The following is a 16,412-nucleotide window of genomic DNA, read 5'->3' as shown; positions in this document are numbered from 1 at the left end:
AAAAATCTTATCTTTGTGAATCAGCCTTTTCTGACATGAACTTCATCAAGAACAAACACAGAACACGCCTCACTGATGCACATCTGCAAGACTCACTCAGAGTTGCAGTGTCAAGTTACACACCAGAGTACAACACACTAGTTAACAGCATGCAATGCCAGGCTTCCCACTAACTGACAAATAAACAGATAACAGATTTGGTGCCCAGTTCAAAGTGTGACATGATTTAAAAATTTGAGAGTTTACTTTTGTATTTTACATGAGTTATTATTTGTACAAACATGGTGCAAAGTAATTCATGATTTGTTAAAAAATGTTAGTGGCTAGCTCAGGGGTCGGCAACCCGCGGCTCCGGAGCCGCATGCGGCTCCTTGACCACTCTGAGGCAGCTCAGCTACATACATGCCGACCCCCCCGATTTTCCCAGGAGATTTATGGATCTCAGTGTCTCTCATAGATAACTCCCAGGGAAAAAATAATCCTATTTACACTCTAATTACTTAATAAAGGGCGTGCCCTAATTGCACTGCAGTAATTGTCCTCTATAACATTTACATACAGCGTGCCAGTCCAGCCACATGTTGCATGTTGTTATTACTTGCACACACAGGAGACAGCAAAGCATACTTACTCATCAGCCACACAGCTTACACTGACGGTAGCCGTATCAAACAACTTTAACATTGTTACGTTACAAATATGCGCCACACTGTGAACCCACACCAAAAAAGAATGAAAAACACATTTCTGGAGAACATCCCACCGTAACACAACATAAACACAACACAACCATTACCCAGAATCCCATGCAGCCCTAACTCTTCCGGTCTACATTATACACCCCCGCTACCACCAAATCCCCCCACACATCAACCCCCCCCACCCCCTCGCCGTGCGTTGGATGAGCGGAAGAGTTAGGGCTGCATGGGATTCTGGGTATTGGTACCGTCAGTGTAAGATGTGTGGCTGCTGAGGTAGTACGCCTTGCTGTCACTTATGTGAGCAAGCTGAAGCTGCATTCTACGTGTGGTCGAGCAGGTACACTGTTAGGGCAGACTGTAGAGGGCGCCAAATGCAGTGTCATCACGCTCTGATATTCGGGAGTCTCCCGGGAAAAATGAGAGGGTTGGCAAGTATGACGCTATCAAGCGCCATTCATTCAAAACTCGCGGGCTGCACTAACATCAAATTTCCACATTAAAGTGTGTGCCGGTGCGTGTGTCGGAGACCACTGGTTAACACAGCACAAAGCATTTAAGCTTTTTATGCGGTGTTTTAAATTTTAAATTTAAAAACATTTTTTGTGGCTCCCATTACTTTCTTTAATTTGTGAAACTTGCCAAAATGGCTCTTTGAGCGGTAAAGGTTGCCGACCCCTGGGCTAGCTAGTTAAAATGGGATATTGTGATTTCACAAGACTGTCTTAGAAGTGATCATTTGAAAATGTTCAATTTGAAAAATGTGCACTTAGAGAAAATATAAAAATAAAGTGTTGCATATTGATATTTATCTGTTTCTATATATATTTATTGTGAGAAATCATTAAGATGATCAGTGTTTCTACAAAGATAAATATCATTAATTATTAATAATAACAGCGTTAAAGGTAAATTGAGCGAATTGGCTACTTCTGGCAATTTATTTAAGTGTGTATCTAACTGGTAGCCCTTCGCATTAATCAGTACCCAAGAAGTAGCCCTTGGTTTCAAAAAGGTTGGTGACCCCTGTTCTATACTAAATCCTTTCAGCAAAAATATGGCAATATCGCAAAATGATCAAGTATGACACATAGAATGGATCTGCTATCCCCGTTTAAATAAAAAAAATTCATTTCAGTAGGCCTTTAAGTACACAATATCAGTTGTCATGTAATTGTTTAATCACTCGTTTCATTTCATACAATAATTTGTGCATTTCAAGCACAAAGTCTGCTTGCCTGTGTTATGGGACCCTCCTCAGCAAAAACTGACCAATCACAGCTCTGTGTTCTTCCAAGGATTTTTGGGAAATGCACTTAGGCTACGCAGGGGTAAGGGGGGACGACGGTGTCGCCTACACAAGCTACGCAAGCATATACGTTAGGATTCACACACCGAGTAAAGGCTGGAATATACTTTCGCGTTGCGTAGCTTGCGTCCACCCTGACGGCGTCTTGTTTGATTTATAATTCTTCCGTGGGGGGGTGGCGCCTAACTTGTAATTCCCTTCCAAAACACTAAGGGGCAGTGTTTCCTGAAGAAGCAACTGCAGACTAAATATGATGTATTTCCTTCCTGTGAAGCGTGACTATGTACAACCACTGAACCACAACGTCGACAACTTTGTCTACACTGGAACTAATCATTGACAATAATCAGGTTACTTTTAATGGACGTTTTACTTATAAACCGTTGTGAAGATGGATTGTGCAACTTCTGAACGAGTCGCGGCAGAGGACGTTATTATTTGCAACAATATTCAGCCATTCGGGACATTGGGACAAGACAGATCCAACATGTAATTCTAAATAAACCAAACTATTAAATAGCTATTTAAGTTAAGAACACACTGGTGTTTATCTCTATTGTCATGTTCACAGTTCACAAATGTTTGTATATACCGTGCCTAAAAAATTTACGTAGAATGAGAAATGTTGTGTGTGAGAGAAACAGAGGTGTATAGATGAGAAATAATATGTGTCGGAATTGAACCGGTTAGCACAAGATTTGTAATAAACGTTAAGTGTTGTACTTTCCCTTTGTGACTTCTTCTGGACGCAACAACAACACAATAAGCGGGAAAAACTCACATTCAGTAATTATTTTCAGAGCGCACCGAGATACTAAGAACACAATATCAGTTTTCATGCAAATGTTTCATTTCATACAATAATTTGTGCATTTCAAGCACAAAGTCTGCTCGCCTGTGTTCAGGAACCACTGGCAAAAACTGATGAATCACAGCTCTGCGTTCTGCGTCGCCGGCGACGAGAACTACGATTTTTTGAGAGGTGCACGTAGGCTACGTAGGAGGCTATGCAGGGGCAGGAGGGGACGACAGCATCGCCTACGCAAACTACGCGAGGCGAGAGTATGTACACCAGGCTTTAAAGGCAAGTCTATAACAGTGCTCCTTTGCGTGTTGCAGCCAAGGCATACATGTACATGGAGGGTGGATTAATCAAGATCGGTGGTGTCACTACCAAAGGTAGTTTCAGGACATGTAAACTAGATTATTAGAGTGATTGTATCAATATTTTAATTTACACTGGATATGTTTTTGTCGTTTTGGTAAACGTTTCCGAATTGTGGGAGTTGTTGCTTTTGTTTAAAAGGTGTCATATCATGATTTATTTTCTACATTTAAATCACTTTCTTGTGGTCCACATAATATGTAATGGTGGTTCTTTGGTCAAAACTTTGCATGGATAATGTTTTACAGACCATTTTTAAGCCGCTTTCTGACCGTCTCTTCAAGATCCTCTGTTTTGTAAACGGTCTTATTTACGTGCCTCCACTTCGACTGTGTCTTCTCCCCGCCAGCCATGTTGTAGTTTTTAGCACTTCCATATGTAGTCTACTGACAGACATAACTTAGAACTATACACTTCTTTGTATTAGAAATGGCAACAGCGGAGGATGCATGTGCATGTACGAGCTAGTCTGCCCCACGATAAGAGAATAAAGAAAAAGAAAAATCTTATAGACTACAGCTTAAGACAAGAATGGCGGACTGGCGCAAAGTTGTTGGGTAAATTTCCACCATAATTGGATAATCCGCTGACGTCACAACTGGGAAAAACGTCAAAAATTGAGCAAATTCCAATTGGCTTGTTTAGAGGAAGTATGAAGGAAGGTAGGGTTGTACGGTATACCGGTACTAGTATAGTATCGCGGTACTAATGAATTAAAAACGGTACTATACTCTGTTTGAAAATTACCGGTTCGCCATATTTTTTTTACAGGCAAGGCGGCGCGTCGTCGTCACTTTGTGTCATTGCTAGTTTTACGAGCAGAGGAGCATATTCGGCAGCGCACAATCACAGAGTACTTACAAGCAGACACGGTGTGTAGACAGCAAAAGGAGAATGGACGCATTTTGGCTTAAAAACTAACAATAAAGATTAGGGCTGCAACAACTAATCGATTAAATCGATTAAAATTGATTAGAAAAATAGTTGCCGATTAATTTAGTCATCGATTCGTTGGATCTATGCTATGCGCAGACTACTTTTTTTTTTTTTTTTTTTATAAACCTTTATAAACTGCAACATTTACAAACAGCTGAGAAACAGTAATCAAAATAAGTATGGTGCCAGTATGCGTTTTTTTTTCCAATAAAATACTGGAAAGGATAGAAATGTAGTTTGTCTCTTTTGTCCGATTATTAATCGATTAATCGAAGTAATAATCAACAGATTAATCGATTATCAAATTAGTTGTTAGTTGCAGCCCTAATAAAGATTAACCTATAACACTGAAATGCCCTCAGGAGGAGGTGCTTTAAAACATGGCTAGCTAGTTAGTGGCTAATGTCCATCTGCAATCGGCAGTGTTTTAGCTTCTTCTAAATCACTAATCCTCGCCTCCATGGCAACAAATAAAGTGAGTTTTTTACAAGTATCATCCCTGCAGGATGAGGAATGGCCAAACATGCTTCACTACACACTGTAGAACAGACCTGGGCATTGTACGCATCCGGCCCTTTGCGCATCCCTGTCCGGCCCGCGTGAGGCCAATCATAAATTACAAAATAAATTTCAAAAAGTATCTATGTCGAGTGTGCAGTACAACGGTGCTGCTTTTGTTTTGAAAAGCGTTATTTGTATTACTTCCGTGTGGACGTATGCGCGTGTGCGATTGTGAGTGAATTGAACGGCGCAATAACAAATTACAAAATAAAGTTTAAAAAACATCTATGTCGTGCGCGCAATACAACTGTGCTGCTTTTATTTTGAAATGTGTATTTATGCCATATGTCCGGGGGGAACCTGTGAGTGAAGGTGCATAGAGACAAGTGATGAGACGCTAAAAAAAGAAAAGTTGATGACGAATGGCGTGTTTTGGACTGGCAAGTATTTCTTTACATAAATTAATGGTAAAGCCGTGTGCTTAATTTGTGGTACACAGCTTGCTGTGTTTAAAGAATATCATTTTAATCGCCACTACACGAAGAAACACGAGGGAAAATACCGGAAAGTGTCTGATGAAGCGCGCGCAAGGGAGGCCGATGCGTTGATGGTAAAACTGCAAACCCAACAAGGACTTTTTGCCATATTTCACACCCCCAGAGATGCAGCTGTCAGGACAAGTTTCGTCATTTCTCACAAAAGCGCCAGAAAAAGTAAGGCGTTTTCTGACGGAGAGTTTATTAAGGAGTGCTTATTGGACTCTGTTGCGCTGATATGGGAGACATGGACTGTTTTTCGCTAACTTTGGATGAGATCTGTGATGTACGTGACACCTCCAGCTGCTCTTCTTCTTACGTGGGATAACTGCAGACTTTCAAATCACGGAGTAGCTGGCAGCCATGCAGTCAATTAAAGAGACAACCACAGGTAATGACTTGTTCACATAGGTAAATGCGTGTTTGGACATATTAGGACTGAAATGGGACAAGCTGGCAGGTGTGACAATCCAATCCACTTTATTTATATAGCACATTTAAACAACAAAATGTTTCCAAAGTGCTGCACAACAATATTAAAAAGAATATTCAAATATTATCCTTAGCTCCACCAATGACTGAATAAAAAGAAAAAACAATTACATATAAAACCAATATAAAAAACAATATAAAATAAATATGATTAAAAACTATTTTTAACAACAGATGGTTGTCCAAATCTGATGGGGAAAAATGTTGGATAATGCAGGATAAAGTGACCATCAAAAGCAATCTGCTTTTGTATAAAGTTAAGTTAGGTTAAATTAAATTATTATTATTATTATTAAATATTATTATTATTATCATCATTATTATTTATCTTACGGTATATCAAAAACAATATTGAGCAAAATTTAATTGAAATATTGTCGTGTGGCCCTCCAGCAGTGCTCGGGTTGCTTATGCGGCCCCCGGTGAAAATGAATTGCCCACCCCTGCTGTAGAAGGATACAATAGGTCACCGGCGTCACATTGTAAACAAATGCCCATGGAATCTACACCTGACATCCACTGTAATGATACCAAGTACAAGAGTGTATCTAGTCGATACTACTATGATTACATCAATATTTTTTTATCGCCACAAAATCTTTTTTTCTTTTAAATTCATATTTTATTCATAAACTCAAGAAATACGTCCCTGGACACATGAGAATTTAAATTATGACCAATGTATGACCCTGTGACTACTTCGTATCGCATCAATACCTAAATTTGTGGTATCATCCAAAACTAATGTAAAGTATCCAAACAGCAGAAGAATAAGTGATTATTACATTTTAACAGAAGTGTAGATGGAACATGTTTCACCCGAGTGCAGTTGGATCAGGCTCCAGCACCGGCTGCTATCCCAAAAGGGACAAGCGGTAAAAAATAGATGGATGGCATTATGCCATAAAGACATCTAATATAAGTTACACTTCCCAAAACAGTCCATGTCCTAAAAGCATAATAAAAATGTATCTATGTTTTTTTAACTTTTGAATCAATAAAAAATATGTGGCTATAATGGAACATATTGGTCCTGACAGCAAAAAGTGGAGGCAGTACCTTACAATTTTGAGAACACCCTAAAATGAAAAAGGCCAAATGGTGCCCAAAATGTCAATAATTTGTGTAGCTACAATCATTTTCCGATCTTAACTTTCTTGGGCAGGTTACCTTCGGTATCCTCTTCTATTCTCTATGACGGCACCACAGAGCTTGTGGATGTTGTGACAATGTTCGACAGATGTTCAAAAGGGTTTAAGTCTGGAAACATGCTTGGCCAGTCCATCATCTTTACCCTGAACTTTATTTACATTTATTTTATCTTTTTTTTCCACTGTAGTGGCTGCTGGTGGCAGGAGCTCTGTGCTCTTGTATCATCCTTTAGTGTTCCTGATGCTTCCCTCTTGTTTTCATGTGGTTTTCTTTGCCTTTTGGTTCGGGACCCTTTGGGACTGTGTGACTTCTGCGGTGCTTTTTTGTGAACTTCTGGATCTGCCTCCCGGGAGCCTTTTGGCCATGGAGACCAGCTGTTGGGTCTCTGCCACACCAGAGTCCGTTTGGAGAGACTGGAGGAGATGCGGATGAAGAGACAGGGCTGCGAAGCTAGCACTGAGCGCCGGGACGGACAGGTTTACAGTGTCTTGGCTGAATGAGCAGGTATCGGACACCTCGGTCTCCTTAAGACGTATCCTCCCTCATCGATGCGGACTGGACATTGGCCGAGAGTTGGTGGGCGGCCGAGGGTTGCTTTGTTGGGTCTGCTCCTGTCTCTGGCCATGCTCACCCCACCCCAGCAGACGATGACGTGGAACATCACAGAGGCCATTAGTATATATGTTTTTTTTGTTTGTCTTTAATGTCCTTTGTGTTCTTTGATGTTTGATGTTTCCCTCTTACACACATGCTTATGTGTGCTATGGCTATGATGATTTTTTCCTTGGCCTCAGTCTGGACCCCCTCTCCAGGGGCCCAGGCTTAGACTGACTATTTCCCCCCAGCGTTTAGGGGGCGCCGGAAGTTGGCAGACCCGTCAGCGATCCTGTTCTGTCTCCCTGTTTGTCTGATCTTGAATGGGATTGTGCTGAAAATCTTAATTTCCCCTTGGGGATTAATAAAGTATTTCTGATTCTGATTCTGATTAAGCAAGGCAGTGTTCATCTTGGCGGTGTGTTTGGGTCTTTATCTATTTGGAATACAGCTTTGCGGCTCAGTTTCCCCAAGCTTGGGGGACCATCTCTGCTTTAGTATGAAATTCATGTTTCTCTCAATGAACTCTACCTCCATAGCGCTGGCAGCTCTCACATATCACCTTTAGAATATTGGATGATAGCCATAATTTGATGTAGAGGGACAAGCAGTAGAAAATGGATGGATGGATGGGTCTGAGCACTAACAGGCTGACCCCCTAAACCCTTAAACCTCTGCAGCCTTAATACATCTATTTTCTAAACATGATCTCTGGATATGATGTCGCACTCCACAGCAGTTTAGACATTAATGACTGTGAATTTAGTTTTTATGAGGGGACAATTACACATTTGTACTGTTATACAAGCTTTTCACTGACTGACTAAATAAATATTTGCATAAATTTGAGGGGTGCACTCACTTTTGCGAGGGAATTTAAATTTTGAAATCAACATAATGCTACTTTAGTCTATTCAGTAAAGAAAACAATGTATCCAATTTACAGCTCCCACATTTGTGGTTACCTGACTAGGGATGATACTCGAAACCGGTTTTCGCGGTTGTTCGATAAGAAAAGAACCGAGTCCTCGGACTCGAATCCCTTTTTAAAAACCGGTACCCGTTATCGAGACCACTATAGTAAAGAAAAAGAGTTGGTTCTATATTCGAACCCCTCGGAACGAATCCCGTCCCGACCAGAAATGCTCCGTGTGACATCACAAGAAATCAGTCACGTAGCTCGGTCATTAAGCGCAGATAGCGAAAGCAGGAAAAAAATGGACGGGAAAAAGTGCTCCAAGGTGTAATAAAGTTCAAAACAAAAGGTATAATTCAATGAATAACTTTACTGGGAGATTTGAGCAGACTACAAACACATGACGAACACTTTTACGACCAACCGGAAACATAGCAACGCACCTCCTTTACGGCAGCTGTCGCAACGTTCTTATAGCAACCGCAGCACATACATATATGACATGATCTCCCTTTTTCAACTTTTGTTTTTCTTTCCTTGTAAACAAAACAAAATCACACTGTATATGTGTTGTCTGTCTAATTATAAATAATGCAGACGAGGCGTGTTGACTGAGTTCTTGACGTTTACTTTCACGGGTGACGACATGCAACAACACTTTTCGGGGCTACCGCGCATGCTCGTCACTCCCGTTGCATGATGGGTAGTGTAGTTGTTATATTCCCTAGCTCATAACATCTTTCCCCCTATAAAGAAATAATGTTAACTCAATAAAGTGTATTTCTTTTTTTAGCTTTAACTTTTCATTTTTTAGCATTGTATCCACATTTGCAAACAACTTTTCTATTCATAGAATTTTCTTTCAATAAAGAAATAAAGTGCAAAAATGTCAAAGCATCATAACAAACAGTTATGTCAAATAGCAGCAGAATTGCACTTTTTGGAGAGCTGTATTATTTCCAGTTTTGTGCCCAAGGGACTGATTTTATTTAACACTATATTATTATTTATACACCTATAGTGATCACAGAGACAGGTTGTTTTTGTGTTACCTTATATATTTGTTTTTCTGAAAAATCCCACTTAATATACTTTGGGTAACAACAGTCAATATTTTTATTTTTTATTTTTTTAGGGGGGCAACAGTCAATATTTATTTATTTTTTAGATTAAATTGTTTTCTTATATAATAAAAGTGAGCTTTTGTTAAACCAAATATTGTGTGTTTTTTTCCATATACAACAACCTATCTGGACTCGATAAGAGAATCGATAAGGAATCGGTTCGATAAGAGGATTCGATAATAGACTCGAACTCGATAATTTCTTATCAAACATCATCCCTATACCTGACAGAGTGTAGGCTTTTTTAAGATGTATAGCCAAGCCTGTTTTTGTTTTTTTAAACTGTCTTCAGTCTGCTAGTGGAAGTAAATCTGGGGTAAATTAAATGGAAATATAATAAAATGTTGCTGTTCGTGTATATAGGTATAATATAAGGTTTTGCATTTAAAAAAACATGTTTAAATGCTACCCCCAAACACACACACATACTGTATGCTGGAGATGTTTAAAGTGTATTAATGAAAACAAGTTGGTTGAGGCATGGGCATGGCCTCCAAAAAAGTAGCACCGGTTAATCCCAAATCTAACTGAATTCTTTCTGAAGACACAAAAAAACAAGGTCAGTGGGTTGCTTAGCTTGGCAAAATTACTACCACAGAGCTTTATGGCATGTAGTGATGAGCTATTTTGGGCTTTACAAAGATATCTTGACTTGTGTGCAAACACAGCAGCATAGATGTTTATGACACTTTTGTTGCAAAGAGTGTGAGAATTCATGCACGTAACCTGTTGACTTGGCACATTGTTCAAAGGTTTATGTGAAAAGCAAGCAGGATAATTCGCATAAACACAGGATGTTTGAAGTCTCAAAAGCAGTTTCACTTTATATTTTACTCTGGGATAAAAGGAAGGGAAGACGTATATATATTTCATAGATTTCCCTACTATTTTTTATCCAAACTTTGAAAATAACATGTCATTTGGAAAGCAGATCAGCGTGCAACGGAAACAAACATGCAATTTAATTCAAGCCAGGCTTAAAATAAAATGTGACTGCCCTGACATCCACTCTTTCAAAAGGACAACACTTAGTTTGTTCATGAGACACAATCCATAGAATGCAAACGACAAAATCGTCGAGAGTCCAGATCGACCCCCTATGTCATCAAGCCGATCAGAAAATAAAGCTACAAATATCTGCAGTGCAAAAATGTAGTAAACAAATTGACAAATAAAAAGCAAGTAACCACTAATGTCTACAAACAGTCAGAAAACATACCTCCAACCTCCTGATTTCATTTTTATTAAACTCAACAAGATCGCAGACGCCGCATTTGAAGTACAACGAGTGGTTAGCATTCAGCTGCTTCATCTACACACTGTACATCTATCTGTTGCTGCAGTGTTATTCAATACACATGTTCCTACATGACCCTGTGGTCAAAGGCAGCTGCATTTTCCTCATGTTCTCCCAGTCATTATTTAAGTATAAAAAGTAAATTGTGGGTATCTTTTGAGGTTTAAAAATTGTTTTTATAACATATTTAGCTGTCCAAAATAACACCTGTATACGAATCTGGCTCTGTATGTGCTAAAGCAAAACATGCTGCTTGTTAGCTGTTAGTGTTAAAGTCGTGCGTGTCACACTTGCCGTACTACTGTTGTTTATAACAGACTCATCAGTGCTATTCATTCTGGCTGAGCAGTTTTCTGTCCGTATTGCCATAACACTGATTCTGTCGCTATTGTGCAATATATGAGATAATTGAGCATGTGGTAAGATACAGCTACTTACACCTGTAATATAGATGCGCTGTGCGACACATTTATCACCCTAAATTCCTAGTGGGAGGAAAAAGAGACGAAGTTGTGTGAAAAATAGCCATCATTTTAGCCAAAGTGTGCCAGTTTGCCAATCCAATAAAATTGGAAAAAAAATTGGCAGTTATTGGATTAAATAACTCAATAACCAAGCGTCTTTAAGGGACAATAAGTGCTACAGCTTCCTCCCACATCCAAAGATGTGCACCTGGGAAAAGGCTGATCGTCAAGACTAATTGGCCCTAGTGTGTGAATGCTTGTCTGTCTGTGTTGGCCCTGCGATGATGTGGCGACTTGTCCAGGGTGTACACGGCCTTCGGCCCGAGTGCAACTGGGATAGGCTCTACACCCCCGCAACCCCGAGAGGGACAAGCGGTAGAAAACGGATGGATTGATGTCCATACCTGTCAATTTACTGTCCATAAATGTGCAAATTTATAAACATCACATCACAATAATGTTTTTTGTTTTTTCTAAGGAAACTAAAGCAATTTGGTGGTGTTTCGTTGTTATTACTGCTATTTGGACTATCCTTTGTTTACATAACAACATTATTATTTGTTTTTATCAGCGCTTTGCCTTTTCTTGCTTTTAAATTGACTACATTTTAAAATAGAGAGTTATTATTTCGTAAGAGCCTAATGAGCAGCACAGTTGCAGTATAAATAAATATTTATGAACGAATGAATCATCTTTATTTGGGACATGCCTAAAAATATCTCAAGTTGTTTTGAAAACCTGATGACTAAATTGGAGCCACTGAATGCATTGCATAATTAGATTAGCGGACTAATCTTTAAGACAGTCGATGAAATGTCGACTATAAAAATAGTCGTTAGTTGCAGCCCAACTAACTAGCAAAATACCTCGTCAGCAGGCCAGACAAGCACTTCTGTGCGTCTGTTGAGCACAGACGTGACATTTGTGAAAATGTTGAATTTTGTTTCATTTTAAATACGTATAGAACATAAATCAAAATATATGTTAATTATAACCAACACCATACTATAATCAAAGGAGTTTAACGCTACAATTTAAGGAAAATAAGAAAATATAGATTTATTTTTATTTTTATTGGTGAGCCATTGAATTTCCTAGGGCACCCACTCAAATCACAACCTGTTGATCCCTGGGACTCACTACATTGCAAACCAAACAACGTCACTGCAGTAAACATATTTAAGTGTTCTGACCGAAGTATCCCATTTAAGAGACAGCCACACACTGAAAATGTGCACCCTGAAGAAGTACACAAAGTACGTAGTGCACAGAGTATACACTAGAAATTTTAAACATAGCGTGACCCATGTCCAAAAATGGCAACTGCACAAAAGAAGAACTACTTGTTGGGGAACTAATAATTATGCAACTAATCTTTGTCTCAATGTTCTGTTTTTTTGTTAATTTAGCTTCACTCTTAGTTCACTGAAGCCTGCCACATGGTCACTGTAACGAAATAAGCCGCCATTGCCCGGACAACAGGATATGGCCGAGTGTCATAACAGGGTAGTAGCTGTGTACTGTAGACGTGTCAGGACAAGTCTGTTACAAAGAAATAAAAAACACGGACCAGGAGGGGGAGATAAGATCGGGTGGGCGCACAGGAGAGGGATTGTGTTCATGTACAAACACACAGACGGGACGAAGTTGACAGAAAAGCCCATACTGAGCGCTGAAGAACAACACAGCGCCAAACCAAGCTCATATTCCCAGAACTTGACAGCAAGCAAGCAATGTTTTGCGGAGTCAGTTCCGAGACTGGGGTGGGGGCGGTTCTATTTTTTCGGAGCGTGGTAAGATCTGTGGTTCAACACAGCATGAACCAAGGCAACAGATACAATCACAGAGCTGACAGTGATTGTGTAAAACCCGGCGCTAGAATGATAACAACAGGTGGACACTTGTTAAAACGTTTTATCAGCAATACATCTGCCTGGCGCTTTAATGACGAGGCCCAAATCGCCTGCATGGCATCAAAGTCCAATCAGGAACTTATTCTTGAATACCGTCAAATAATTGCACATTTACAGGCCCTTGCAGTGCCAGCTGGTGCTTAGACATTTTGATCCAACTTTTAAGGAACTAGGTTCAGATCCAAACAAAAAATGATGGATCAAAACTATACATTTATGTCAAGCTGAGCTGGTTTATTTATACCACAGTTGAGACTAAATAGCCTTGTGGAGGAGCTTTAGAAAAGGTTGCCTTTGTGCCAAGTATGGCCTCTTAAACACTACATACACACAACAAGCCCGCTATGTTACAGAAGAGCTACCAGGAAGTCCACTTGGCCTAGTTCTACTTCTTCTACATATGGAAGGTGTCCAAAGTGCAACCAGGGGGCCATTTGCAGCCTGCAGCTTGTTTTTTTTATACTTGAACACAGGGAATTAAATCTGTGCTCCAGTGCTCTACAAACAAACGCTGCTATTTTACCGGTACTCAAAGACGTTTACATGTCGGCTGACACTTCCTTCACTTTCTTTCATTTCCAAATTTGCACAGCCCGACTGTGTGTCTAATGCGTTCTCTGGTGATTTTCGTGCGTCATGTCATGAGGAACAACTTTTACAAGGATACACATGTTCCCAAATTTTGGTAAGTTTTCAAGTACGTAAAAGACTCAAAAAGACAATTAGTTATAACAATATTAATAATAATAATAATAGTAGTAAATAAGAAGAAGTACATTTAGGAGGATTCCTTTGTTACCGGGACGGCGTGGCGAAGTTGGGAGAGTGGCCGTGCCAGCAATCTGAGGGTTGCTGGTTCAATCCCCACCTTCTACCATCCTAGTCACGTCCTTTGTGTCCTTGAGCAAGACACTTCACCCTTGCTCCTGATGGGCCTGGTTAGCGCCGTGCATGGCAGCTCCCGCCATCAGTGTGTGTGTGTGTGTGTGTGTGTGTGTGTGTGTGTGTGTGTGTGTGTGTGTGTGTGTGTGTGTGTGTGTGTGTGAATGGGGAAAATAGTGTCAAAGTGCTTTGAGTTCCTTAAAAAAAAAAAAGGTAGAAAAGCGCTATACAAGTACGACCCATTTACCATTTACCTAAACCACAAAGTTAGTTTTTCTTTACATTTATCTAACATCCTAACATACATTAGAGTGTGAAGACCCTGCCCACACACACACAATTTGTGTACGTGCAGCAGTTTGGACACCCCTGGCATATGACAAGAGTTTATGAGAACATTAACTTTACGTTAGAGGAAATACAAGAATAGAAAAGTCAAATGATGGTTGACACAGTTGGAGGACCGATGCCAAAGTTCCAGCAGGTTGTCAATTTGTGAACTATTAAAGAAAGACTAAGAACTTACTGTTGTTGGACTTGAGGTCTCGATGTATGACTGGCACGATGGCCTCGTTGTGCAGGTAGAGCATCCCTCGAGCGATCTGCACGGCCCAGTTGACAAGGATGTGAGGCGGGATGCGTCGGCCGGCCAGCGCCCGGCTCAGCGGCCCGCCAGATGCATATTCCATGATGAGACACAGGTTGGGTTCCTGCAGGCAGACACCTTTCAGGGTGATAATGTTGGGGTGGGTGAGCATGGCGAAGAGACGCGCCTCCTGCCGGACGTTCTGCGCCGTCACGCTGATGTCCTCGTCCGGGTCTTGTCGGGCAGCTTTGACAGCCACCAGCCCGCCTCGCCAGGTGCCACGGTACACCTTACCGAACCCGCCCACCCCTATGACCTCCTCCAGGCTGAGCTCATGGAAGTTCACCACTTCGGGTTCCAACTCGCCCAGCTCGCCAACCACTCCTCTGCCCGGCAGCTTCCCGTAGCCGCTGGGTTTGAAGGACCCATAGTTGGAGGGGAAGATGCCCACTTTGTTGTTCACCTTACCCGCCCACCAGCCTTCGTCCCCGGATATCTCTGAGTCCAGCGATAAGACCTCCACCAGGTCACCCTTGCGCAGGGTGAGCTCATCCTTGCAGGACGCCTCATAGTCGAACAAGGCCGTCCACACAGGGTTGGCAAAGCTGCCTTTCTGCGACTGATCCAAGTTCTTCCAGCTGGACAACGGGCTTCTGCTGAATATGTTCTTCAGCGGCTCCATGGCGGTTGCTTGGACTGGATTTGACTCTGAGGCCCACAGGTTTGAAAATAAAGTACAAAGGAGTACTTTATTGCACCTAGCTCCCTTTCCTGTCTGTCTTGTTGGCTCATCAGGGATGAATGAAATGTTCGCCGGTAAAAGGGCGACGGACAATCAGCAGCTGGTTTAAAGGATCCAATTGATGCAGCATAGTCCGGGGTAGAGGGGTGGGGGGCAGATTAGGGGCGCCGTGGATTAGCACAGATTCTGAACGCAGTGGTTTGCAGTCATGCAGTGCGTGGTTTCCCAACACATGGTTAGAGCACAATGTAATCTAAACAGCCTGTATTTTGCAGGATCTTGAACAACCTCATAATGACATTATTAGCTCTGTCAAAGGGCACCTGTTGAAGACAATTATACATCCAAGTGACAAAAGTTCTTCTAGGCTTTGCTCGCTAGCTGGAAACTTTTTTTCAAAGTATTTTTAGCCATTAAGTGCAGTGGCCACCACCAACCGGAAGTGGAGAGAAGAATGGCAGGAAAGGCAGCATTCAGTCCAGTGTTTTACGACAACTTTCAGAGGTGACAATTTTTTAGTACTCAAACTTTGACGAAAAACCTACATGCAGTTATCCGTTTTTTACGGCAAACACACGCAATGAAAGTAGTAGCACACACATATCTCTCCATTTCTTTTCAAAGAAGAACTTCTACTTGGGTATCATCCTCATCACGGTGGAGGTAGTTCCTGTGTGGGCTAGTCCGCGTACGCGCCTTTCTTGTTACGAAGTGGATAAAAATGGATTAAAAAATACCGCAACAAAAATCACATCCAGGATTTATTGTAGTATTCCATTCGGAAGAGCTCGGAGCTCTTCTACGTGTTTGCTCACAGTCACTGAGAGGGTGTGGCTTCAAAACTTTAGTTTCGCCAACAGGAAGTCACATGACAGGAGACGCTTGACGTGCTAATCGAAGCGCACATCCGGGTAGCGCCGTCAAAATAAAAGTGACACAAAATAGAGCTCTGCTTTCCGGCGAGGAAAAAGCAAACAAAGCTGAGTCAAAATGTGCTTTAAATTTGGAATTTTGACTTTAGCGCCATCACCGATTGCACAGGGAGGGGATTAAAGTACAACGGTTTTTTTAATAATAAAATTAACATAATAATTTAAAAAAATCA

General features: G+C 41.0%; 1 protein-coding gene across 2 annotated transcripts in view; it reads right to left on the bottom strand.

Annotated features, from left to right (window-relative positions):
- Positions 1 to 16,143, bottom strand: part of LOC133662283 (mitogen-activated protein kinase kinase kinase 11) — a 64,207-nt gene extending 48,064 nt beyond the window's left edge. For both annotated transcript variants that reach the window (XR_009828089.1, XM_062066149.1), the window contains exon 1: positions 14,506 to 16,143. Coding sequence is in view for 1 of the 2 variants with exons in the window: in XM_062066149.1 (XP_061922133.1) it covers positions 14,506 to 15,247 (742 nt within the window). In the remaining variant the exon portion in view is untranslated. The remainder of the gene's footprint in view (positions 1 to 14,505) is intronic.
- Between the last annotated feature and the right edge of the window lie 269 nt (positions 16,144 to 16,412).

The sequence above is a fragment of the Entelurus aequoreus genome, linkage group LG12 (genome assembly GCF_033978785.1).
Source record: "Entelurus aequoreus isolate RoL-2023_Sb linkage group LG12, RoL_Eaeq_v1.1, whole genome shotgun sequence".
Lineage (NCBI taxonomy): Eukaryota > Metazoa > Chordata > Actinopteri > Syngnathiformes > Syngnathidae > Entelurus > Entelurus aequoreus.
Note: the sequence above shows the minus strand (reverse complement) of the source record. Positions and strands in the feature narration are given on the sequence as shown.